The 25,500-nt window shown below is 53.6% G+C and overlaps 11 protein-coding genes across 11 annotated transcripts; 6 read left to right on the top strand and 5 right to left on the bottom strand.

The window, feature by feature from the left end:
• Window positions 1–10: 10 nt before the first annotated feature.
• On the bottom strand, window positions 11–361 carry PG986_001731 (uncharacterized protein; the record flags this gene model as incomplete). Its single annotated transcript, XM_066837953.1, has 2 exons — window positions 11–144; window positions 238–361. 2 exons carry the CDS (start codon window positions 359–361, stop codon window positions 11–13), a joined length of 258 nt encoding a protein of 85 aa, XP_066706846.1.
• Window positions 362–847: 486 nt separating this feature from the next.
• On the top strand, window positions 848–3,754 carry PG986_001730 (NACHT and WD domain protein; the record flags this gene model as incomplete). The annotated part of the gene is made up of 7 exons (XM_066837952.1): window positions 848–856; window positions 934–1,119; window positions 1,193–1,414; window positions 1,600–1,829; window positions 1,875–2,079; window positions 2,127–3,129; window positions 3,753–3,754. Coding segments are annotated over 7 exons (1,857 nt in total).
• A 24-nt stretch (window positions 3,755–3,778) lies between these two features.
• On the top strand, window positions 3,779–5,090 carry PG986_001729 (MFS general substrate transporter; the record flags this gene model as incomplete). Its single annotated transcript, XM_066837951.1, has 4 exons — window positions 3,779–4,358; window positions 4,395–4,609; window positions 4,701–4,763; window positions 4,830–5,090. The coding sequence occupies 4 exons, from the start codon at window positions 3,779–3,781 to the stop codon at window positions 5,088–5,090; spliced, it is 1,119 nt and encodes a 372-aa protein (XP_066706844.1).
• Window positions 5,091–5,247: 157 nt separating this feature from the next.
• Window positions 5,248–6,774, bottom strand: PG986_001728 (uncharacterized protein; the record flags this gene model as incomplete). Its single annotated transcript, XM_066837950.1, has 2 exons — window positions 5,248–6,605; window positions 6,663–6,774. 2 exons carry the CDS (start codon window positions 6,772–6,774, stop codon window positions 5,248–5,250), a joined length of 1,470 nt encoding a protein of 489 aa, XP_066706843.1.
• Window positions 6,775–7,295: 521 nt separating this feature from the next.
• On the top strand, window positions 7,296–9,108 carry PG986_001727 (uncharacterized protein; the record flags this gene model as incomplete). The annotated part of the gene is made up of 4 exons (XM_066837949.1): window positions 7,296–7,342; window positions 7,438–7,750; window positions 7,822–8,761; window positions 8,837–9,108. 4 exons carry the CDS (start codon window positions 7,296–7,298, stop codon window positions 9,106–9,108), a joined length of 1,572 nt encoding a protein of 523 aa, XP_066706842.1.
• Window positions 9,109–9,625: 517 nt separating this feature from the next.
• Window positions 9,626–11,207, bottom strand: PG986_001726 (uncharacterized protein; the record flags this gene model as incomplete). Its single annotated transcript, XM_066837948.1, is given in 2 exon segments — window positions 9,626–10,280; window positions 10,300–11,207. The coding sequence occupies 2 exon segments, from the start codon at window positions 11,205–11,207 to the stop codon at window positions 9,626–9,628; spliced, it is 1,563 nt and encodes a 520-aa protein (XP_066706841.1).
• Window positions 11,208–12,328: 1,121 nt separating this feature from the next.
• On the top strand, window positions 12,329–13,221 carry PG986_001725 (uncharacterized protein; the record flags this gene model as incomplete). The annotated part of the gene is made up of 2 exons (XM_066837947.1): window positions 12,329–12,595; window positions 12,676–13,221. 2 exons carry the CDS (start codon window positions 12,329–12,331, stop codon window positions 13,219–13,221), a joined length of 813 nt encoding a protein of 270 aa, XP_066706840.1.
• Window positions 13,222–13,602: 381 nt separating this feature from the next.
• Window positions 13,603–14,361, bottom strand: PG986_001724 (uncharacterized protein; the record flags this gene model as incomplete). Its single annotated transcript, XM_066837946.1, has 1 exon — window positions 13,603–14,361. One exon carries the CDS (start codon window positions 14,359–14,361, stop codon window positions 13,603–13,605), a length of 759 nt encoding a protein of 252 aa, XP_066706839.1.
• A 1,621-nt stretch (window positions 14,362–15,982) lies between these two features.
• PG986_001723 (uncharacterized protein) lies at window positions 15,983–16,345 on the bottom strand (the record flags this gene model as incomplete). The annotated part of the gene is made up of 1 exon (XM_066837945.1): window positions 15,983–16,345. One exon carries the CDS (start codon window positions 16,343–16,345, stop codon window positions 15,983–15,985), a length of 363 nt encoding a protein of 120 aa, XP_066706838.1.
• Window positions 16,346–19,010: 2,665 nt separating this feature from the next.
• On the top strand, window positions 19,011–21,183 carry PG986_001722 (uncharacterized protein; the record flags this gene model as incomplete). The annotated part of the gene is made up of 2 exons (XM_066837944.1): window positions 19,011–19,114; window positions 19,188–21,183. 2 exons carry the CDS (start codon window positions 19,011–19,013, stop codon window positions 21,181–21,183), a joined length of 2,100 nt encoding a protein of 699 aa, XP_066706837.1.
• An 854-nt stretch (window positions 21,184–22,037) lies between these two features.
• On the top strand, window positions 22,038–24,609 carry PG986_001721 (uncharacterized protein; the record flags this gene model as incomplete). Its single annotated transcript, XM_066837943.1, has 5 exons — window positions 22,038–22,490; window positions 22,569–22,773; window positions 22,845–23,591; window positions 23,653–24,416; window positions 24,481–24,609. 5 exons carry the CDS (start codon window positions 22,038–22,040, stop codon window positions 24,607–24,609), a joined length of 2,298 nt encoding a protein of 765 aa, XP_066706836.1.
• Window positions 24,610–25,500: the final 891 nt, after the last annotated feature.

Genomic DNA, 25,500 nt, shown 5'->3' with positions numbered 1-25,500 from the left:
CAGAGCCATATTATCGAAACAGGGTGATCACTTGTACCTTTTTGAAGTAGGACTTGACGGTTCCATCTTGTATTTGGGTGTCAATCTTGATCGTCTTGACCCAGGCACTGGCACCTGAAGGCGTAACCTCAAGCACAGTGCTGCCTTCAGGGAATGCCAAAGGGGGTTTGCTTAGCAGGCTTGACTTTGACGGTTTATTCAACTCATTCAGCATGAAAAGCCTTATTGTGTGCTTACCAGCCATCAGGCTCCTGTTAAGAACGACATTCGGTCCCAAAGGATCGATCTCTTTCGCCTCCGCCACGCCCTTGGCGATCTCTTCCGCTTCAGCCGCGCCTGTTGCAACCTCCTCGGTGCTCATTCTGGGAAGTTCGATAGAATAGACTGGGGGATTTGAAAGATTTGCGTGTGAGACCGCACAAGGCTGGCAACGGTGCTTGCCGCCCTTTTGTATCTGTCCACTGGCCTGTAGGGCACCAATAGTTATGTGCTGGGGTCACATCCGAGCAGCATCGGAGAGACGATAACAAGGCCCGTAACACTGCAACCAGAAGGTTGAGCTTAGATTGGCAGTGTCAGGCGCACTGCAAAAGCGAGAACTTGTCGCCGCCCCCATGAAGGGGGTTTGGTGATCTCCTTGCGAAGTGACGGGTGACTGCAGGCATTATTTGTCGGTAACCAATCAATAACTTTCATCATCATGGGGACTATGATCACCCGCCTAGCACAGTTGCGGTCATGGTGGTTGAGGTGAGCAATCACACATAGATCCTGCACCTGGCCTCATTGTATTTTGACTGAACAACAAAAGCTGTTGTGTGCCGCGGCCACGGGAATGACTGCAACAATGGACAATGTGCGTTTCAAAGTTCTCCCAAAGCCTCACAAGGCAGATTTCGGTCCAGCAGCAGGCTCACTAACATTGGTTACAAGGCACGCCAAATGCCTCGACTTCCCAGGAGTGAACCGACCGGATCTAGACCTTCATTCCTCGAGCGACGCCTATCACGCCTTACAACGCCGTCGCGATCGGCGACCTCTAGTTTGGAGGACACCAGGGGCCCTCTCGGCTTGAATCTTCTTCACGAGCCCTCCGAAACACACGTGGATCTGGTTTTTGTAAGAACAGAAACGCTACATTGTCCCGTAAGGATTGCAAATTTGCTAAGTCTTACTAGGTACATGGGTTAAGGGGGGATCTCGCAAGACATGGAGTGCTTCCGCAGATATTTCTACGTTTTGGCCCCAAATATGGCTACCATCCGAGCCAGGGTTCAAGAATGTCCGTATCCATAGCTACGGATACAATTCAGACTGGGCTGAGCGAAAAGGCAACGCTCTTAACATTCTAGATTTCGGAAAGGGGCTTGTGGGGGACTTGAACAATTCCCCCGAGATTCGGCGTAGTGAGATGGTAAGTAACGGCTTTGCTTGCCACCATTGAAGCAATAGAAAAAGAATGTCGGTTTGAATCCAATGCAGTTCTTGTCTCTCGTCTTTTCCATATACAAAGCCATATGCTGCACATCCTAGATGTTATGAGTCTGACCGCCAACGGTACTAGGGAGCTTCACGCAGCGAGACGAACGTCGTGCTCAGTTGAAATCAATAGCACATCATCTGGGTGCCCCTGACAGGCCAGAGGACGAACTCACAAAACTTGACGACATTAAGATCAAGGACTCTTGTCAGTGGCTCACCAATAAGTCCATATTTCTTGATTGGCAATCGGGTCAGGATCACAACACCGGTGACCCAAGCCCCGATGTTTTCTGGCTGAGTGGAAGGCCTGGGTGTGGGAAGTCTGTGTTGACATCCCATGTCATCAAGTATTTACAGAGCTGCAATAGCGATTGCAGCTACTATTTCTTCAGGCATAACAACAAGGAAGCTTCAAGTGCGTCTGCTCTTCTCCGGTCGCTTACCTGCCAAATGGCTGAGACAAGCCCGCTCATGCGCCAGGAACTACTGGCTATGGTGAATGAAGCCGAGTTCTTGAACCAGAATGATGAAAAGTCGGTCTGGAAGACAACTCCTGGCTGGGTCATTTTCACAAAGGTGATCCAGATGTTTACCCCGGTCCGCTCCTCGTCGGTCTAGTAATCAACATGAACCCTGACTTGGAGCTTGCAGCAGCATCGTATCAAGACGGGGACCTTGTGATTTTCAATCCATTCGATGGGCAGCAGCAGGCCGTTGTTGCGACGTCGGCTCACGTGCTTGCGTCATCTCCCGATGGACGGACACTTGCTACGGGAGAACCAGATGACGCTGTGAGGGAGCCGATCAGTGACGAGATCCCTCATCCAGCGTTGCTAGTGGACTACAAACCCCTCAGCGAAGATTCAACCGTCACCGCGATATTTGAACATCCTAGCGGCAAGTGGATTTTGGGTGGTCGGGAAAACGGAGCCGTCTGTGTGTTCGACATAACTACGGGAGCAGAGGTCCAGCAGCTCCTCAAGCCAAGTGTGATTGCTGTGAAGTCTATTGCATGGAGCATGAAGCATGACTACCTATCTTTGTCAGACATCTCTGGAAGCTTCAATGTGCGACGCGTCGCAGTGACACCTGAGGGAGTCTGGACCATGGAAAAGTCATTATCGAGTAGAAGTGCTGACCGGCCAATAGAGCAGCTGGTCTTCGATCCTTCTGGGACACAACTACTTGTATCAACAGATACTATCGATGAGATATGGAACATTGCTGAGGCCAGAGTGGTTCATTCTATTCCCAGACACAGCTCGACAACATGGCACTGGTTAAATGATCCCCTCTGTGGGAAGGAGCTTCTTCTGATAGAACCGAAGGTTGCACATGCTTTCGCATGGAAAGACTTCGAGCGGCTTTCAGTGGCTGATGGTATTGAGCTGCCTGGTACCGGCACCCCTAAGCTGATCCTCGACAACGTCATTTCGAGCCGCAGCGGGCGTAACTTATGTGTCCGCTTGTTGAAGCCTTCGGACAGCAATTATGTAGGGCTCCAAGTTTATTCGGCATCCAGCTCCAACTCTAAGGCGACTTCGGCCAAACCGATCGCTGCATACAGAACATTGGCGGGCCGCGTCAAGACTATAGTGGGAGTTCACAGGTCCAGTCTCGTCTTCCTGGATATTGATGGCTGGATATGTTCGCTGGACATCGACTCGTTCGCAATAGAGACCCATTATAGTAGACATTTCTTTATACCGCTATCTTGGTATAATGTAGGTGAGTTACATTTTGTAGTTACGTCCCAGGGAGCTGTGGCGTAGCACGCAGGGACGAAGTGGTGATTTTCCACCATGGTTTGGATTTCTCTGAAGATCGCATTGCGCTCGATGTACAGAAAGACAGTATTTCGCCCTTGATGGGAGAAAAAGGGGCTGTCAGCGGTGGGATCAAGATCTCGCGACGGAGGCGACCCGGCGCCCGGACAGTCCGGTCTGACCCCGGCCCTGTCTGAGGAACTCGTTGGTATTTGTGCATATGCATGTGTTTGTCTACTCAAACTTCCAGAGTGTGATCCCAAGGCGGGGTTGGTCGTATCTGTTCGTATCCTACGTCATGTACATACTTCTACAACCAGTCCGAAACGTCCTGTATGGCAAGTTCGTATTTGAACTCCTTGTATCTTTGCCAGTAAAGCTAAATTGCTATACGCCGTTGTGTTGGTGCTCAGTTTGAATATTATCAGAAACCCATTGGCAGCCTTACATGTCCTCCCTCGCCACATTGTATATCCCTGTTGAAGACCTTGCCACAATAGGTAGGATTCCACGTCCCCAACATACCCAACATGCCACACCCGACATCGGAATCAGTAAACCCCATTCTTGACCCGACAGATACTCAGAACATACGGGCTATGAGATCTCCAGTTCATCGAGAGACACTTACAGCGGAGAAGGGAGGATGGAGATGGACCTTCTGGCTGCTGACAATACTCTCGGGCTCGTTGCTTCTGTGCATCATTCTCTTCTTTCCAGAGACTTGCCAGCGGATCGTAGGCAACGGCAGCGTGCCGGCGACGGGCTACAACAGGACTGTGGTCTCGTTTCTGAGACCTCGCCCGGCCAAAGAAGAGTCTCAAGACGCCGAGAGACAAACGCTCTCGACGGCAAAGGAGGCTTCGCGCGTCCAAGGGGGAAAATCGCGAAGATGTCATGTGCCGAACCCCCTGAGCATACTCAAGATCCTTCTTGATAAGGGGTCGTTCTCAACCATGTTCGCTGGCTCCATGGCATACACAATCTTCGGCTGCTTGGGGGCATCATTATCAGCTCACTGCATCCAGATATACAGGTTGAATTATCTGCAGGCTGGATTGATATACCTCCCTGCTGGGATGGGAGGCATACTTGCAGCATATACAATTGGTAAGTGAAGAGATGAATAAAATGTATTCAGTCCAGCGGGCGTTCTCTTGCTGACAGGCCTGGAAGGCCGACTATTGGACCGCGACTACAAGTTGACTGCGAGGAAGCATGGTGTAGACGCCGATAGGGGCAAAGAAGATAACTTAGACGAATTCCCTATCGAAGAAGCCAGGTTGCGGAGTGTTTGGTATTTGATGGTACCCAGCATCCTGGCGACTATTGGATACGGTTGGTCACTCGATCAAAAATCTGTAAGTTTCCTGTTTTCATTGCATCAGCATTACGGCGAGGCAGCTACATCTTTCAAGAACCGTACCAACCCCTGACACTTCGCGCCTACAGCATCTCGCAGTTCCTCTCCTTATGCAACTTATCACAGGAAGTACTATGGTGGGTATGTTCACTGTATGTACCCCGTCCAACAATACAGCTCGGGATTTTCAAGCTGAGCGATGCGCTGGGATAATATAGATCTTCAGTACGCTTCTATCAGACCTCAATCCCGGGTACACTTCAACCTCCCAAGCAGCATACAATCTGGTTCGCTGTCTTCTAGGCGCGGCAGGCATCGCGGCCCTCGAGGCAATGGTAGATGGCGCTCGCCTGGGCTGGTGCTTTACCATCATGGGGTTGATATTGGCGTGTACGGTGCCTCTGTTAGTACTACTTCAGGCTAGGGGTCACCAATGGAGACGGTGCAAAGCCAATGTCAGATCGGAGGGGGGCGCTTGAAAACTTAGGTATATAAGAGAAACGCATATGACATGTGGGACAGCTGTCGTATTGTGGTGGGCTGTATCCACGTTCTTTCGGCTGGAGATATAAATTCATGATGGCCAGAGAAATCGCCTGGGGTATCAATCTATTCAAGTAAGGATCCTCGTCCGTCCTACTTAGCCAACAAGTCGCTACCCTTATTGATCTGCACTTGCTTATCCTCGCCACCACTGACAATACCCCATTGCTTGTCCCAGGCCACGCCGAATACCTTGCATCCCTGACCGGGGATATCGCTCTTCTTCTTCTGGCCCTTCTGACTCTCCCTCTCGATGATGTACACGGCCTCGCTGACACTGCCGCCTCCTTCCGCCTTGGAACCTGTGCGCACGCTCCGGAGATCCCATATGCGGCAGGTTCCGTCGTGTGAGCCTGACACCAGCGAATAGTTGTCCATGGGCGACGCGCTAACAGAAGTCACAAAATTTCTGTGTCCACGCAACGTCATCACAGAAGTCGTAGTGGCAGAGACACGTGGATCCACCAGTGTGATATGCCTGGCTGACGTGCCAGCCGCGAGTAAGGGGGTGCTGATCCCTTGAACTGAGCATAGAGACAGTAAGGGGTGTGCTGTCGTTAAACTGTGAACAACCTTGGAGGTAGTCAAGTCAATTGTGCGAATAGTATGGTCCTGGCCTGCGGAGTAGGCTGCTGTAGAGTCTTCGGGGTGGAATACCACAGCGGATGCAGGTCCGCTGTGGATCTGCATCATCGACAGGGCACCCTTCTGAACGCCAGAAGAAACGGAAACCTTGCGCTTCTTGGCGGGGTTTGCTTGGAGCAAGGCACTTTCAGGGGCGTCGGGGGCCGCAGATGCTGAAGTTGTCCAAAGACCAATTTCACCAGTATTCGAAGCTGTAAGGATGCGGCTCGAGGGGGTATGGACGTCCATGGACTCGATGCCTCCTTTATGGCCCAGCAACTCAAGGGTCGGCTTGAGATCGCCGGAGAGTTTGTCGCTTCCCTCCTTGTACTTCCAGACGCGGACTGTCTGATCCATACCGGCAGAGGCGACTCGAGTAGCGTCAAGGAACTTGGCAGACTTGATGGCTGGGACGTAATCGGTCGAGGGGAACGACTTGGACGAGGTAGACGCTGAAGTGGCGATCACTTGCCCGGACATGTTCCAAATCCGGAGCAGGCCGTCGTATGAAGCGGACAAGATACGGTCCTGACCTTGGGGGAGAGAGTTGCCGGCCCAGAGCCCGGCGCGAGAAGTAGATGATAGCACGTCAACGTCGGCCACCCAGTCATCGTGCTCGAAACTGGCCTGGTAAATCGGCGGTACCAAACTTCGCACATACTGCAGCGTCACCGTATTTTCGAAAGACAGGCCATTTTCCTTGAGGTAGTCCTCCAGCGACGTCCGCAGGAAGGTGCCGTTAATCAGGAAGTCGAGCGGGATGGGGGAGTCGGTGTTCAGCATGGCATCGGAGTTGACGACTCTGGACAAGCCATAACGCTTGATGTCTGCACATACAGTTAGCAGTCAGGTCCAGCTCTACATATAATGTGGGCTGTAAATACCTCCAGGCACAAGCAATTGGCTCTTGTCTTCGGGCAGCTGGAGATCGGGCAGTGTCGTCGTGAAGTTGACCCTGATTTGCTGGCCTTCGCCTGCACCCGTAGATGAAGCCATTTTGTAGACAAAAAAGACCTGTTCAGGTCCGATCTAGAGCTCTTCTGTGTTTCCTGGGGTGTGGTGACAGAAGAGATCGATTGGTAATAAACAAATCCTCTTGCGCCTATACGGGGACCTCACGAACTTATGCCTCCAAGAGCCGAGCCGTCAAAAAAGTTCTTATCGCAGGCGCATTTTCAAAAATTTGGATAAGGGAAGCCCACTTGAGCAGCTAGCAATCTAATCGTCTAGGCCCAGCCAGATCCGCTCCAGGGACCCCGCGCTAGAGCTTAGGGGGCGTGTCGTGTGGCTGGCCAGTGAGTGTACTTGTCTTGTCGTAGTGACTTAGCCACACCCCCGTCTCCGCTACGGGCCAATCTACGCCAAAAACTCCCCAAGTCGCGTCTCCAATCGATTGACGCGTTTCCTAGTATCCAGGACCTCCTCGACTGGATCTCCAACCCAAAGTAGCGAGCGAGAGAGTTTCCGAGGCGCGGTGAACAACCTTTTGGGCCAAACGGTCAACAATCCGCCTCATCATGGCTAAACTCGAGAACATCCCGGGAAGCCTCTTGCACAGCCCCTCGTAAGTATATTTTTGATTTGCTACTTCGCATCAGATTAGCAAATGGGACTGGATATCAGTGGTGAGCGCAAACACGGAGGCTGACTTCAAAATAGGGGCAAGCAAGAAGATGATGATCTCAAGAGGGTTTCATCAACATACAAGCCGTTGCAGACGTTCCGTCTGGCTAAAGAGAAATCATATCAGCAACAATTTGCTGATATGTACTTTCTGCGGCTTACCAAAATCAAACCTGCTGTAGATGATGTCGCACTTTCGGCCTGGGACGGCACCATTGTTGCCGATGAGCCCGTCAAGCGCGTGGAACGTGTCCTGGACATCCGACAGGGCGAGCTTTGCTGGGTCACCGGCACCGTGTATATGGAGATGCCCCTGAAGCCCAACATTTTGGAGGATGTGTCCAAAGACGTAAGTTGCACGGCTTTGAAGAGTGACTCGCTTGGAACAAGGGCCTACAAAATGACTGACTGTTCATGCAGCGATGGATATCCGCTCCGACCACGCAGGAAAAGTACTGGTCAGAGGAGGATGCAGTCACGCTGGAAGACGAATCGGGGCGAATACGTCTGGTGGGCGACGTACTGAAGTCACATATCCTGGTGACTGGCTGTATTATATCAGTCATGGGGTCCGAAAACGTAAACGGAGAACTGGAAGTGATCGACTTCAAGCTACCCGACTTGCCACCCCAGCCGGAGCGTTGGGCTCTTTCCGACCCGCCATCGGCCAGCGACGGCAAGGGCAAGGCCAAGAAACCCAAAGACGAAGACGAGGAGATGACCGATGCAACCACACGCGGCAGCGGCGGCAAGATTGCCATCGTATCCGGGTTAGCCTTCTCAGGCAGTGATGCCTCCCACTCACTCGAACTGACATTGCTGCTGGAGTATCTGCTAGGCGAAGCACTGGACCCGTCCGCCCAGCAAGAGCTGTCGCAGATCAGCCGGCTCATCATCGCGGGCAACTCGATCTCACTCGAGGAGCGCAAAGTTCCCCTCGACGAAGCTCAGGCCAAGAAACCCATCAACAAGAAGTACGGCTACGACGCCAGCTCCTACAATGCCGTGCCCTCGCATCTCTTCGACGAGTTCCTCGCCTCGCTCCTGCCCACGATGCCCGTGACGCTGCTCCCGGGCGCCCAGGACCCGGCCACGGCCTCGTACCCGCAGCAGCCCATCCACGCAGCCATGTTCCCGAACTCGCGCCCGTTCTCGGCGCCGCCGGCGACCACCGACGAGGGCTGGCTCGACACGGTGACGAATCCCTGGGAGGGCGAGGTCGAAGGCTGGCGCGTGCTAGGGACCGGCGGCCAGAACATCGACGACATCTTCAAGTATGTCGACAGCGAAGACCGTCTTGGCATGATGGAAGCGACGTGTCGGTGGCGGTGCATGGCCCCGACCGCGCCAGATACTTTATGTAAGTGAACATGCCCTTATCCGGCTGGTGGTTGCTATAAGAGAGAGCATGAGTCTGTGCTGACAACAACTTTAGGGAGTTACCCATTCCAGGACGACGATCCATTTGTCATGAAGGAATGCCCGCATCTCTACTTTGTAGGCTGCCAGCCCGAGTTTGGCACTAAAGTAATCAAGGGGCGCGAGGGGCAGACGGTACGGCTCATCGCAGTGCCCTCGTTTACAGCTACACAGGAGATTGTGCTCGTAGATTCAGAAACTTTGGAGGTTAGCAAGGTAGAATTGAGCGTAGCTTCAGGGGCAAGCGGGCAAAATGTGTTTACTTGGGAGAGCCAGTTACGAGCATAGCAAGCCATGGAAAGGCCATAAGTCATATCTATCACGCAACGAACACAGACGATACCACGATTCTTTAAACAGAGAGACGCATGCATTCAGGGGTAAGGGTGATCAATTGCTGAGTAGAGAGCATTCATGTAAATGACTGAAAGGACCGCGATATGAGTTTTCGGGAGGCGAGTAAGGCCCAACTGAAGGCGCTATGTATGACCGTACGACGACGCTTGCTACCTGCCAAGATTTGGCATGAACAGATTATTCTTGTTGAGAATACCATGTAGCACATCCCTCGAGCCATAGTTATGGACTCCGTAGATGGTGTGCGATCGCCAGGTAGTAAAATGTACTCGAACATGTAAAAAGAGTAAAAGTCAACCGCAACAAATTTCGTATCTGCCCCTCGCAGGTCACGATGACGCATGAATTTAGAAGGTCGGTTTATGTTCGGGATTGAGGAGGTGAAGGGTACGTGTTGTGTGCTCTTGTTAATGTCGCGTATTACAGGTCTCAAGCTGACCTCTTGGTATTAATTGACCTCGTTGTCGATGTATTCCTCGTCGAACTCGTCGTCACCAAAGCTATCAACTGAGGAGTCATCGGAGTCAAGATCAATCCCCGTGTACCCCTTCGCATCTTCATCAACATCGTAGTCACTGCCGGTGTTGTAGTTGGTGATGGGGGTTGTGATGGTGACATTGTGCCCTCGTGAAAATGTCACGACGCCACGTGCCGGCTCGCTGGGGCCCGCTTCGGCAGGTTCCTCCTGCTGAGAGTTCGATCCGTTCTTGGGCTTGGGGTTCCGGTACTTGGTCTCCAGCGAGTGGAGAGGCTTGGTGTAGCGAGTCGGGACGTACGGCTGGAACAAGGTGTCCGGGCCCAGGTACCGAAAGGGGTTCAGGGTCACACGCGTGATCCAGTGTCCGATCAGGCCAAACCGGGCCCGCGACGCCGCAAACACGCGCTTGCGGTTGGCGAGGGCGACGACGTCGTTGGCCCAGGGGTCCTCGTCGCCGGCATCCACGCTCTGCTGGTTGAAGTGAGGTCGACGGTCAATGACGGCCCTGAAGCAGACGCCGTCAGTTCCGATGGGCGCCTTGAGCTGGCCCACAATCTCGATGAACTGGCAGTTGAGGTTCGCCAGGGTTCGAGAGACGCAAGAGCCTCCCTTGAAGAAGTCGGCACTGGGGACGTCGCGCGGACCTGCCCGCCGGCGTGGTCTGCATCCTCAGCTCGCGGCGGGTCTGCAGGGGCATCTGGATGATGACACGGCGCAGCTGGGCAGGCTGTTGTAAGCCGTGGCCGGGCACGAACTTCTGGAGCGCCTTGGCGACATTCCCGCGGATCTCGGCGGTGTACATGCGGTTTGCCTCGATGGATACCTGGATGTTGCGGAACAGATGGCCGTGCTTGTTGATGGGGATGGTGAAGCCAGGGTCCTGGAAGACCTTGTTGACCACTGCGTTGGTGTCACGGTGGGATCCGGGAGGGTCGCGGATCTTGTAGTGGAATGTGTTGCTGCCGTATAGAGCCGGTAAGCATTCTTCATAGAAAGAACGGCACACGCGCAGTAGATGCACTGGAAGACTAGGCCGGTCGCGGATGTAGACGAGCGACCAGCCCTTCAGCACGGTTATGGGCTCCTCGTGATCCAGGGCAATCTCGAAGATCTCGGAGCGAATCTCGAAAGGCAGTTTGCCAAAGTTGCCCAAGCCTTCCACACTCGTGGCGCCATTGCCGGAGTTGTTGCCGGCGGACAAGGCCAGCATTGTATCGTAAGCGGGTGTCTCAAGTCCGTCATCTGCATCATCCCAGGGCGTGCCGAAGAGCGAGTCGGTGTTCCTTCGCTTGCAGACCCGCTCGTCGTAGGCGTTGGACAGGCGTCGCTTGCCGGGGTAGTTGGCGTTGGCCAGGGCCTGGGCGCGATGAAGGACACTTGTGGGCTGCTCGAGCTCTTCCTGTGGGATAGGCTCATCGACACCCTCGATTCTGGCTGCTCTCATGGCTCGACGATGACGGTCCAGTTCGCGCAGGGACGAACGCTCCAGAGCATAAGCTCTCGTCACGGGTCTCGTGCGACGTCTTGCGGTGCGTGTGGTCCCGGTAGGCATGTTGACTGATGTATGAGTTGAGGTGGGATGGAGAGACAGATATGGATTCAGAGGTTAGAGGGAGTTTCAACTTAAAGCAAGAACAGGACGATGTTCTGGAAGGACCTGATCTTGGTGCAGTTCCTGCAAACAATCTTGAATTAGTTGTATGATGGCAGATATGTTGGCGCAAGGAACTGCGAAGTGCAAAAGTGATAAGTCAGGACTCTGAAGGAAGAATGGTGTGATCTTTCAGTGTTTTGTTCTTGCGAGTGAGTTCAGTCTCTATCTAGGAAGGAGGATTGGTGATGGTTGAGGACTGTCAAGAGCTGGGACAGACAAGCGGCATCAGTCGGTGTTGGGCTGAGATGTTCTGATGATGGGCCAACTCTGAGCGCCTGCCTTCTTTTGGGGAAGGATGAAGAAGGCCTCATTTGTATAATTTGCCTGGAGCATCTGCAGCACACATTGATGCAGGGCAACTTGGTCATGGAGGAAATTGAAGTCCAACCCGGGCTGGCGAGAGATCTGTTCAGCTCAAGGGGAAAGAAGGAAGAGGTAGGTAGGTGGCTGGTCAGGACATACTTGGATGTTCAAGCTGCATAAGAAAATCTGATATTGATCCATGAAAGTGAGGGACGTTGAATTTAACAACCCATTGTGCCTTACGTCTTTACATCTTGCCACTCGCTTCTTGTTAGTTATACCGTTTGCGTAAATGAGAATCATTCATGCGTCGGTATAGTTCATGTATCTATAAGTGCGTATAGGTAAATATAAGGTGGTATCCTGCCATGCCTCCTATCACCTGATCCTGTGGAATGTCGTAGTCAAGTCAAGTCTATAGGGGGGTATCTGCCAAGGATCTAGGGACCCTCCTATACACAATTCAATGTTGTGCATTGGCCCAACCACCCCTGTTGCAAGTCAGTAGTAGCGTGGGGTGGCAGATAAGATAACCTAAAAAAAAAGTCTGGAACTTCCAGAGCATCTGCCAATCCGCATTTCCAAACCGATCGTCAGTGTAGCTTGTAAACTTACTTCAATTCACCACCGCCTTGACCAACTAGTCACACCCGAGAAGTCATTTTCTACAAGCGAATACCCGAGTGCACTTGCTCACCTTCGCTCACCTCATCACAATGGCCAAGGAACGAGCGACGAAGCCCGTCAAGGAGAAGAAGCAGAAGAAAGAGGTGAAGGTCTCCGGCGACAAGGTCCAGAAGTCCAAGAAGGAAAAGCGCACAGTGCCCCTCGAATCCGAAGATGTCGACATGGACTCCGACAGCTCGACCGCCCAGAAGGTCGCCTCCAAAAAGAACAAGAAGGACTCGGCCGCACTGAAGAAGTCCAAGTCGTCCAAGGCAGAGCGCAAAGCTGCCAAGGCCGTTGCGAAAAAGACGAGTCGGGTTCCAGCTCCAGCTCCGACTCCGATTCGGATTCCGACTCCGACTCCGATGCCGTGCCCTCCACCTCATACAAGTTGCAGCCGGTTGCTGCTACTACCACCAAGGTCAAGAAGACGCCCGTCGCAGTGGAAGAAAACTCCCTTTTTGCCGTCGACGTCAAGCCCGCCCCGGCCGCCAAGAAGGCGGCTGCTGCGGAAGAAGACTCCTCGTCTTCATCCTCCGATTCCTCCGACACCGAGGACGAAGAGGCCGGCGAGAAGACCGAGAAGAGCAAGAAGAGCAACGATAACCAGGAACAGGCCCCGAGCGGTCTCAACCGACCGGCCCGCCGCCGCCTCCAGCTGATGGGCAAGCAGCGCGAGATCATCCGCAAGTCGCTCGGCCTCGCGCCCAGCGACCGCAGCCGCGAGGAGGAGGTCGAGGCCGCCCTGGCCGAGTGGACCCGCAAGTACGACGACAAGGCCGCGATACGGGAGGAGAAGAAGGCGCAGCGCAAGCAGAAGGAGTCGGCGCGCCTGCGCAACAAGCGCGGCAAGCTGCTGGCGGGCCGCGCGCTGAAGGAGCGCACAAAGCAGCTGGTCAAGATGGAGAAGAAGGCAAAGAAGAAGGCCGCCAAGGGCGAGTAATGGTGTGCATCGTGTCCGAAAACGCCCCCTTGCATAGCACAATTCTGCCGTCATGGGAGAAGCTTGGTTTTATGTGGCGTATAGGAGTTCTTCAGCGTTAAAAAGTTAAGAGGTCAATTCGCGGTCAGAAGCGATCCATCACGGATAATTGCCATAGCACGTGAAATAAGAGGTTATTACAATCATAGAAAAGCCCGGCATGGGCTGGTAGTTGCGATTGTGAGATGTCGTTTCCCCGAGTGAAACCGCCTGTGGATGGTGACAAGTTTCGACTCGAAATCCCCCCTTCTGGTATTGTACACTCGCTGTATGGCATTATGAGTACTATATTACATTTTTCATGTGTCATCAAACGTGATATTGCCGAAGCGCTGCGTTCCCTCAGGAGCTCTTCTTCACCTCACTCTCGACCTTCTCCTTGGTATTCGCCGCCGCCTTCCTGAGCTCCGCCTCCTTCTCCTGGGCCTTCTTCTCGCCGTGGCCCCAGACCTCGCTGAGCTGCTCGGTGATCAGGCCCCAGTAGCCGACGCCGCCCTCCTGCAGGGCCTCCTTCTCCTTCTGGTCGCGCTTCTCGCGCCAGTCGGCGTCCTCCTCGCCCATCCATATGGATTCGAGCGTCCCGCGGCGCTCCCGCTCCTTGCGCTGCATCTCCTGCAGGCGCTGCGCGCGCTCGACCTCGCTGAGCCCCGCGAGCTCGAGCCGCCGCGCCTTCTCCTCCCGGATGCGCTGCTGGATCAGCGCCGAGCGCTCCGTCGGCATGTCGCGCATGCCGCCGTAGCTGAGCCGGGCCCTGTCGGCCTCCTCCTGCTGCTTCTTCCGTATCTCCGGGTCGCTGCTGGCCTCGGTGCGCGTGAGGCCGTACTTTTGCGCGAGCGACTGGCCCCGCCAGTCGTACGCCAGCTGGTTCATGCCCCAGAGCGCCGAGCCGCCCAGCACGACCATGCGGAAGTCGAGGCGGCGCGGCGGCAGGAACAGGGCGCCGAAGGCGATGGGCGTGATGCCCAGGGCGACGTTATGCAGCATGGGGTCTTTGTACTTCGATGCTTGGGTTTGTGGCTGTTGCTGTGGTGTCTCGGTACCGCCGCTACCACTGCCACTGCCACCTCCGGGCGGGGATGCAGCACCGTTGGGCGTCGCCATTGCTCGTTCTTCGCGCTCTCTAGTATGGGCTTCTGGAGAATGTGTTTTCGTCGGCTTGCGAGAAATTATCTTTGGAGGCCAATGGCTCTTGTATCTTTCGTATAAAAGTGGTGGGTTGTTCAGAGGTTGGAGCTTTCGGGGACCTTTTTTCTTGCAAGGATCCCACCCATTTGAACCTTTCGCAGTCTCTTAAGCTCTAACCCCACAAAGTTAAGCAGCCCGGTTTCCAGCATGATATTCTCTGAACTACATCTTCTGCACAAACACCAAAGGTTGTGACCAAACAATTCAAAGGTCTAAAGCAGTATTTACTTCGGCTCGTACATAAATCAATTCATCTCATATTCCATATGTATGCTCGGCATCATCGCATGGAGCATTGTTTCAATGTCGGTATTCTAGTGAGACCCTGGCTGGGCCCCTCTCCAACCTGGGAAGGTACCAGTGGAAGGGGCCCTGTGCCCATCAATCTCGTGCGCTGGCGAAGTAAGGTGGTGAAGAATGTTTTGACGTCACGAATCCTCCCACTTCCAGACGAATGACGAGATATCATGTTGTTCTGCGCTGTGGCTCAGCTCTAGAACTTGTCGGCAATGTCCGTACAGGCCGATGCGGAAGTCCAGGGCTGTACTGCAGGGATAATGTTATCCCGCATCTCAGTCTGAACAGGATGGCGTAGTATTTATTGTTTTTATTAACAAGCCGAGTTTAACGGCCAGACCGTCCGGCCTTGTAGCAGGCATGTATAGCTCTCTTAGTTTATGTGGTGGCTACTGAACTGCATACATCAGCTGCACCAACTTCGTTCATATATAGTCCCCAGGCCTATATGACAGCGTTCGTCCCAGCTTGGGGGCAAGAGTAAGAGTAGGCTATCCCGCGTCGCGACGCGCAGCTAAGCAACCCCTCGAACCTCACATCATACTGTCAAGCAAGTTAACGTTGCCTGCATATACACTGCAAAGTCCTTTCGCCTTCGCAACTTTGTGCAAGTCGGCTGTCACAGAAGGAAAAGCATATGCGAGTTGTTCGCGGGATATTGCCTTGAATCCCTATAGGCACGAGCAAACACTGCTGCAAATGGAATTGGGTTGATGATGAAATCAGAGGTCGCTCTTTGGCAACATCTCTGAACATCTTCATGTTGTCATACGATGAGTCGTCTTAGTCAGATGCAGTCACACCCCAAGGCTGCTGATGTGGGGGATGCGGAGACTTGATCTATTGCCGGTCAGTATGCTTGTATACTCTGATCATAGGAAGTACCAATGTACATAGGCTATCGAGATATTGTCTATCAAAAAGGACCGAAAGAGAACGCCGGCGGCTTGGATTCGAGCTGTTAAAAGTTCCCATCTCCGTGTAGATAGCTGCTGTGCTTATGAATGACACTCGAGCTCGGCGACGAGGTCTAGGTACTTCACACACTGCCAAGTTGGAAGCCTATTTGTTCTCTCTCCTGGCTACGCTGCAGGGCCCGATGCGGTGTTGAAATTTGTTGTCCATCTTCAAGATATATTGTTTCCAAATGGGAGTGCGCAAGCTGGGTACACAGATGAACTTGGGTGTCTCGAAAATGTCTTGCTAACCCGAACACTTTCTCTTGCGTGGCAGGAGAGGACTAGGCAAATCCAGGAACCGGCCGGCGCAACCATTTGACCGAACTCAACTTGCCAAAGCAGAGGTATTTTTCGAGACTACTGGCCTCTTTACCCCCTCCGCCTCCGGTGTACTGCGTATGCATGGCGCAAAGCTGTTTTGGTCTTGGTGGCTGGTGGCTTGCAACGATGGGCTTCTCGATACCGACAACGCTAGCAACCTGCTGGCAACTCTCCGATATGGTAGAAGCTAGCCAGTCCCCGGTAATGCAGGAGGCCTGGAAACCATGGGGGTCGCACGGTAGGGCTGAAGCCAAGATAGAATGGGACTCGTACAAACCTTCCTCCTGCGTGTGGCCCAAAATCTGACGAGCAGCTTGCTGCATCGTGTGGTAGTATCCAGTAGCAAGCAGCGCGCATCGTCAGGCCACCGTTGGCTAGACGTTGACGCATCTGGTTGCGATTGGAAAGACGTACCTTTTTGGCCCTCATAGGGCTGAGGAAGGTGGGTACTGCCCCCAAACGATCAGACGAGGTTGCGTCCCACGAATATGAGTAGGCGGGCCGCTCCTGCGTTCGTCAGGCCGGCGGGGGGAGCTCGTCCCCTCGACAGCATGGTTTGCGCAGGAGGCAACCAAGTGGCATGTCTAGTGGTCATGCTAAGCGCCATCCTCACCGTCCTTAGCGGCTGGGAGATAGTAGTAGATGATAGAGAACTGGCCCTACATGAGCCCAATTCAAGCGGTCTGCAAGGGATACATCGGATTGGATCTGGAGGATGGCGCAGCTGTGATTGGCCATTGTACAGGAGGCACGTAGTCATCGGTGCCGGCCCCAGGAGGGTTGGAGGGGTAGATGCGGGCGCGGGGTCTAAGCCACGCCTTGCTACTGCGCAATAGTAGTATCGTCACCACTGTTAGCTCCGACTTAGGTATGTACCCATATGGATTGATGCGTGGGGTCATCGCAACGAAGGGAAATGTCATGTAGCGCCGACGTATTGGCAATTCCGCTCCCGTGAACGAGTCACACGAACAGGTTAGGTTGGCTGGCTAGTAATCAATGTCGGATGTTGGCAGGGCGTACTCGGAGGTAGAAGAAGAGTCCGTGGCCGCGAAGTACTTTACCTAGGTTAGGTAGTGTGTTAACCTACCATGACGTCTCAATAGGCTCATTAGGCTTATCCGAGGACTTGAATATATCAGTCGAACCGAAGAGATCAATGAGATGAGACGAGGGGAACTCTAGGCGGGCTGTGCTTCTGACTAGCAAGTTCATGACTCCAGATGTCCCTAAACTCCTCTGGGTAGGGCATAGACACGAGTAATCGCCCACTGCTTGTAGGGATGGTGGATGGGGAAGATTGCCCTGGGGCCTGAAGTCCAATCAGGGAGGCCGTCTTCTCGTTCGGCAATTCGTACGGGGCTTCCTTGTCCCTTGTCGTCTGTAGCGCTACGGCAGCTAGCAGCACTGGCGTCAAGCCCAGGCACTGTACCTATCGACTTCGTCTATTGTCCATCAACCTACTTATTAGGTTTCGCCCTTGTTTCTGGCGCCGTTGCGGAGGAGAGGAATCGGATTGCCTGCTGCATAGGAAGGGCCAGCGAAGACTCTCCCGGATCGAGAGAGAGAGAAAAGAGAGGAGGGTGATCGCCTCCATGGTCACCTAATTACCGTGTTAGACAACTCACCTAGACTGTTCATGAAACATGTAGACAAACTGCTGTGCTTCTCACTGTACAACGAGTCGTGACGTTGCGAGCCGTGTACATTCAGAGCGAGTTATCACGAGGCGGCCGCATTGTTTGCTCCTCCTCGTCCTCGTCTTGTCGGCGTCTTCTTCTCCGAGGAACGAAAAAAGATCCTCCTCGAGGGTTGTTGCATCGACAATGACAACATCTGCCCTCCCCGCATCAATTCTTGTACCAACCCCAGTATCATTTATCATGGCCTTCAGCCAGCCATCTTGCCATGCCAACAGCTAAGCCAAGCTACCTGTAATGTTCGACTTGGCAGGGGTGCGCTGTGCAGTCATCACATATGTCATTCTATCTCTCGGATCGAAACGAATGGGAAGGCCCCAGATGGGCGATATGAGCAATGCCTCGGTCTGGTGAATCAAGCGGCCGATGTATACTTGCTTCGCCCCGGATCGTGGCGCTGGGTAGGGCAGGCCGACAGCGCATCCGATGGAGTGTCGAGTGTGGTTGGGTGGAACGCGGCTCAAGATGCCGCCATTTTCCCCCTTCTGGATTGCGACATGAGCAGCATGCAAAAGCAAGCAATGGAATGCAGTCGCGGGCCTTCGGTGACCTGTATGTATGTACTTGCATCGCCGTGCGTACGAGCAGGTGGTACATGCAGGGAGGGGGCCCATCCACGCCCATCCAGCCTCTGCACTTCTGACTTCTGTCTGCACTTCTGTCTGCACTAATGCATGTGCTTGTCGATTGGAGCCGTGCGCAAAGTGACTCGGCTTTCTTATACCCAGTGCCTGCCCACCTGCCTCTTGTCTAAGCCACCGGGGCACTTTTTCATCAATTTCACCGTCCCGCCGTGGCTCTCATACATATACGTACATACACACGTAGGAGGAGGAACCTCGAGCCGTGCCACTGTATTCCCAGACTCTTCTGTTCTGCGGCATAGATTGATTCTGTACATGCTATGCTATGCTACAGGCTCTCACGCTTCAACTCACCCCGGATTGTTTGGTTTTATTGGAAGGCAGATCTGATCGCATAGCTTTCGCAAACCAAATCTCGGAATCCTCCACACCTCGCGTTTGCGCCGCCCCGTGAGATGCTTCGCGGGCTGCCATGGGAAGCCCGACAACAAAGATCATATATCAGTACATTAATAACACAACCTCGAACAAGTCCTGTCGCCTCGTCCCCTTATTAAGAGCGCGACCGGAAGCGCGAGCTCAACATATACCTGTACCCCACGTGCACGTACACTCACTACCTCTCCGATAGCTGGGCACACAGGTCGCAGTGCGGTGGATAGAGTCCGATTCCCAGCGGACCAAGCGCTTTCTCTCTGTTCAGCATGTCTACGTCCCCCATTGCCGGCGACGGGTCGCAGAAGCAGCCCAAGAAGACAGGGACAAGGACTAGCAGGCCTAAGGTCAAGACAGGCTGTACTAATTGCAAGTATGCGACACCACACTGAACCGCTTCACTGCTTCACATCGCCGAGTGCGCATGACTGACAAACCCACTACAGGCTACGAAGGATCAAGTGCGACGAGAAACGACCGTCTTGTTCGCAATGTGTCAAATCAAAGAAAGCCTGCACAGGCTACCCGCCACCACCGAGAAGAAGACCGTTTGAGGAGGCCATCATCGCGCCAAGGCCTACGACAGAGACAAGCTTAGCACCAGCTAAGTCCCCGGCGCAGCATCTAGTACCTACCATCATTCAGGCGAAGCGTCCACGATTGCTTCAACAGCCATTGCCGCATCCCCGGACTCCTCCGCTCACCCCCACAGCAACGGATAGCTCCCTAACCCTGCACCGACCGAGTTTCAGTCTGGCTTTCGATCCACAGGAGAGCTTGTACTTTCAGTTGTTCCGCGAACGTACGGCTAGTGAGCTGTCTGGTTTCTTCGATTCCTCCTTCTGGACTCGGAGCGTCTTACAGGAGTGCCATGCCGAGGAGGCGGTGCGGCACTCGGTTGTAGCGCTGGGCGCATTATACAAAACTCTAGAGAAAATGACAGAATCGCCTCCTACGTCGCCAGGCGACCATTTCGACCCAACCGACAACGCAAAGATGCATTGGGAAGTTGCCTTCCGCCATTACTCCGATGCTCTTACCATCATGTTCTCCTCGGCACAGGAAACTCAGTCGTCGCAGAGGAGTAGTTTGATGGCAACTGTGCTCTTGGCCTGTTTCGATTCATTCATCGGCGATCATAAACAAGCAATCGTGCAAATTCAGAATGGGTTGAGGTTGTTGGAGAAACTCAGAGAGGAGCGGCGTAGAGCTTTTCTTCCGAAGCCCGAGGAACCAGTTGAGCAGGATCTCATCCAGATGTTTACTCGGCTGGCGATACAAGCCAAATCCTATGACATGGCGTTCCACTTCCCTCATCCATTCGTCATCCGGCTTACCCCTCAAGAAGGTGATGCCGTATCGCCTTCATCGGAGGGAGGGTCTCCTGTCTCGACGAACCAGACACCGATCCCTGAGAGATTCGAGTCCTTGATAGAAGGCCGCCTCGCTTGGGATGCCCTTTTGGAAAAGATCTTCCGCTTCACAGAAACCATGTTCCAGTTCACAACCAGCACAAGTCCTATGGGTATCCTACCCATTTCCCTCAAACAGTACGGCATGGTTTTTCGAAACGAGATCGAAGCATGGTCCAGGGCGTTTGATGATATTCTGGCTTCACGCACCGCGCCGGGAAAGAGCAGCCAAGAAAAAGCAGCAATTGCGGTTCTGAAAATGTTCCAAATCATGGGCCAAGTCTTATTCCTGATGACGTTCAGCGACAGCGAGTTACAGTTTGATACTTTCTTGCCGCAGTTTCAGGCCATTGTCGATCTGGCTAGTGAAGTTGTCGGTGACGAAGAGCGAAGGGCTGCGGCCAGACGGTGTCCAGACCCGCGGTGGTGTCAACATGCAGCAGGCCATACAGACATTTTTGGCGGCCACGAGTTTACTGCACCGCATATAAAGCCCAGTTTTAGTGCCGATCTCGGCATAGTCCCGCCACTATTCGTGGTTGCAACCAAGTGCAGAGATCCATTCATAAGGAGGAAGGCCATCCAACTGCTGAGAAGCAGTTCCCGAAGAGAGGGCATGTGGGATAGTGAACTAACAGCCCGCATCGGGATGTGGATTGCCGCGATCGAAGAAGAGGGCACAGGCTTTGGGGAACCCCCGTCGCCGTACACGGGATCCAGTACAACCGGCAGAGGCTCGGTCGGCAGTCCTGGGTCGCTTTCCAATGAGTCAGTGGGCTTCTCTGACGACGTACCGTTGGGTCCAGGGGGCAATGCTCGATGGGGCAACGGCGGCAGTCGTCGCGAGAGCATACCAGCCAGCGTCATAGGACGGGCAGAGAAGAGAACGATACCTGAAGACAAGAGAGTTATGGTTCGGGCTGTCCAGTTCGACCTCCGCGAGCGCATCGCCACGCTCCAGTGCGGCACGCGCAATTTGACGCCAGGTATGCAAGACATGAAGACACGAACAACCAGAATCATTTGGTGAAAGCATGACCAGTCTGGTCTCAGGTCTGCTGGTCAGATCTAACAACTCACGACACCCCACGGCCTTGATGAGGTCAACTCCTGGTGCTACTCGGTGTACTACCACTTTGACATTGCATATTTGCATGAGTCTGGTCACTGGCAAGAACTTGTATATTTACGTAGAGTTGGGACAAGCAAGTCAGATAATGTATCTTGAAAATCGACAAACATGCGCAAGCAAGGTCATCCTACTTTAGGGGAACGGATTTCAAGTTAATATCCAAGTAGTTAAGCTAGTATCGAAATGCAATCATTGTGACTTGGCTTCAGGCAACCGATCCTTTCTGCCACTGCTCTCATAAATTCATCCCCTTTTCTTGCAATAAGCAAACGTTGGTTTGTAGACGTCATTGTCAGGCAGAGTCAAGCCGGGGGACTGGGAGACACCAGCCCCTAAACCCAATATGCTGGGCCCGAATAGGCGCTACTTTGAAGTAAGGAGGCGCGGCTGATAGTCGAAGGCTCTGCCGAGCCCTCAGCCCAATGAAAAGCAAAGCGAGCGTGGTGTAACCGTAAGCAGTTGACCGCACAACTGCATTTCTAAACTTTCGTCGATCTATTCCGAATCAGAGCGAGAGGAATCATAATCCACCCTGCTTGATGGATTATAGGAGTACCGAGTAGGTGATAAGAGAGGCACATCCTTTGAATAAGACAGGGGGATATTGCGCCCATCTTCCGAGGGAATACTTGGGTTTCTTTTCGTTACCACCCCGCCGGATATAGCCACGCTAATCACCGTTTCAGCCCAGCTCCGTCCCCCGGAGAGAGTACACACACTCTCACACTCTCACATCAATATATATCGCAACCATGGCTTCAGCACCCGGCAGCGAATCGCCCCACAGCGGAGCATCCAACAGCCAGAAGCAGCAGCAGCAGCAGCAAACGCCACACGTGAAGCGCACACGCGTGCTCCTGAGCTGCGGCAGCTGCCGCGCCTCCAAACTAAAATGCGACCGCCTGTCGCCATGCAACCAATGCGCCAAGAAGGGCCGGCCGGAGTCGTGCGCCTACGCCCCGCGGCCCGAGAAGCCGAGACCGGTCAAGGGCATGGCGGCGCGGTTGAAGCGACTAGAGGGCATGGTCCGGGGCATGATCGACGTTCCCGGTGGCAGCGGTAGCGGCGGCGTTGAAACTGGAGGCGGGCCGCCCGCGAACGCGACCGAGATGGAGAGGAAGAACCCCGGTGGGCAAGTCGTTGTGCAGAGCGAACGGTCTACGAACTATGTCGGCGGTACACACTTCATGGCCATACTCGAGGATGTAAGTGATAAGTCACACTTTCTCCTTATTCTAGATACATGGCTTGTAAATACGACTGATAAATAACGATTTGCGTAGCTCGACGAGCTTAAGAACTACTTCGAAGACTCTGATGACGGAGAAGAGATCCAGGATCCGTTTGAGATTGACGGAGGACCAGAGCTTGTCGTCTTTTCCATGAACGTCCCCCGGACCAGGGAGGATCTCTTGGCCCTACTACCACATAAGAGCATCATAGACCGCCTGATGCTCCGGTATTTCAACTCGAATAGTCCTTCACAGCGTAGGTCCCCCTTTTCGACCTAACAGAAAAGCACTCGGATGGATCACGAACTAACACAAATGCGTCGGAAGACATAATTCATATGCCAACTTTCAGCAAGGAGTATGCAGAATTCTGGCGAGATCCTTCGAAGCCGACATTGCACTGGATAGCGATACTCTTCATGATTACTGCTCTTGGTCTCTTCTTCTCTATCTATCAGGCGCCGCACGAACTGGAAGGAGAGTCAGATATGAGTCCTGAAGACCGCTTCAAGCTGTATCGTGGAGCAGCGGGATGGGCACTTGTGGGTGGGAGATATAACCAGCCAGGCCCTTCGACAATCCAGGCGTTTATTCTCTATGCCGAAGGAGATTTTCTGTTCGACCGCCATTCTCAAGTAAACTGCTATCTCCTTTGCGCCACCTTGATACGGCTCATGCTCAAGATGGGGCTGCATCGAGACCCAAGCAAGGTCCCGAACCTTTCGGTCTACGATGGTGAGATGCGCCGGCGTTGGTGGCATTTGACAATCCAAATCGATTTGCTAGTGGGATTCCACCTCGGCCTGCCCTGCATGATTCACGGCATTGAGAGCGACACAGCCCTTCCCCCGCAACCTCCGCGACGAAGACTTCGATCAGAAGAGCACCATCTTGCCACCCGCGAGACCAGATTCGGACTACACCCCCTGACTTATCCCATCAGCAAGGCCCGAATTAGCCGAGTATTCGGGTTAGTTGCCAAACAAGCCCATGCGCTTGAAGCACCCACCTTTGCGGAGGTGATGAGAGTGGATGGGATCCTCGAAGAAGCTTGGAAGGAGGTGCCGCATTTCAGTGAGTATCGGCTCATCCGCACCTCCTGCTACCCCTGGATTGGGTTGTTAACTCTTGGCAGTGAAAGTAAAGCCAATGTCGCAGTGCGTCACTGACCCGGTCATGCAAGTCGTGCAGAGATTCGGTCTGGCACTGCTCTACCAGAAATCCCGTGTCGTTCTGCATCGGCGCTATCTTACCGAGGTTGCACCTAGCAAAGAGCAAGGCTACTCAAGACGGACATGCCTGGAAGCTGCACTCGCCCTGGTGGGCTATCAGCGCAGCATCTTCGAAGCGGCCAGGCCTGGAGCAATGCTCCACCAGAATGGATGGTTTGTGTCGTCACTGGCTATCAATGACTACCTCCTCGCAGACGTGATTATAGCACTCGCGATTCAGAATCCGCATTACGCTGAGGAGGGAGGCAATTTTGACTGGATTTCCCACGGAGATCCAGCACCCTCCAAAATCGTCCTACTGGGCCATCTCAGGCTCTCACTCGCTATCTGGAAGGAGATGGCACTCAAAGTCCCGGACTGCAAGCGGGCGGTTCGAGTGGTCGATACGATTCTGAAGAAGACGGAAACGATGAGGGGCGTGTCTGTCAATGTTGATTCCATGACCAGTACGCCAGCGGATTCCAGTGATGCGACGATGGGTTCTCTGGAGGGCCTGTCCATTGACGGCATGGCCACGAATACAGCCTCGAGCAGTATCGGTTCAACGGACAACTATTACGCAACCTTGTATCCGGGACAGCAAGCCGACTTGACCGACTTCGATGCTGCACAAGCTGACTTGTCTTGGATCCAGCAAATGGACCTGACTGGAACTGACTATGACTGGGTAAGCTTCACTCTACGGCCATAGACATAGTGATCGGCAGCGTTAACATGATTCGTTTTTGCAGAGTCAACTGGAAACACTGATGAACCAAGGCATCGTGGAAGATCGACTCATGGGCAACCCATCGTTCAATCAGTCTTGGATGGATCAAAGTCCACTGGACGATCTGGACTTCATGGACTCGATTTCGTGAAAGCCGGACCTTGGTCCTCCTCAACTCATACGAAGGTTCTGCGTCAAAAGGACTGAAGAGGTTTCATCCGACAACATACGAAAAAAAAGGGGGAGGGGGGAGGGGGAGAAAAACATCCGTAGCAACCGGGCCTGTCTCCAAGGCCGAGGGATGCCTGAGTCACTCAATGGTGGGTTTCTGGTAACACAGATAGGGATGGTGGGTTGCTTGTAGGTTAGGCTGTACTGCGAACTCTTTGCCGGGATTACGTGATAAGAGCGCATGAACGAACTTGCCACCTTGATGGCTACGGCAGCAAACATCAACATACGGCCGCAGTCAACATGACTCTGCATATTTGAATATTGCCTACCTCCCTGACCGGGCCACCAGCTGTCACGCCATCGGGCGCTTCTGGGGGCGCCGACCAGATGGATGTAGGCAGCAAGTGGGACTGCTGCAGGAGGAGGATCGCGGGGTAGATTTCCAATCCATTACCCCGCGGACTGTGACTGGCCGGGCATATGATGGTGGCTGCTTGCTGGTCACAACGGGATCTTATCTGTCGGCCGCACAATCAAAAACTGCTTGATGGATGCATGTATTACTAGGCCACCAGGCCTTCGCTAGGGTATCACGCGTCCACGGGTAGATAAGCTGGGTACACGTCCACCAGTAAACTCTCATGCCCACCAGATATGCGCTCTCCGTTAGCTCGGGATACCCCAGACTGGAGGACACGGAGATTAGACTGCGTAAGCCCCGGGCGCTCTATGTCGGGTAAGCAGATCGTGTTTGAGGATACCTTGAGCCTAGCAGTAGAGATTCTAGGTACGGGCCAGACCAGACGGAAAAGGAAGCCAGGACGGGGGAGGAAGACCGAACGGGGAGGAGGAGGAGGAGGAAGAAGAG

The sequence above is a fragment of the Apiospora aurea genome (assembly GCF_038362705.1).
Source record: "Apiospora aurea strain CBS 24483 chromosome Unknown utg000001l_segment0_segment0, whole genome shotgun sequence".
Taxonomy (NCBI): Eukaryota; Fungi; Ascomycota; class Sordariomycetes; order Amphisphaeriales; family Apiosporaceae; genus Apiospora; species Apiospora aurea.
Note: the sequence above shows the minus strand (reverse complement) of the source record. Positions and strands in the feature narration are given on the sequence as shown.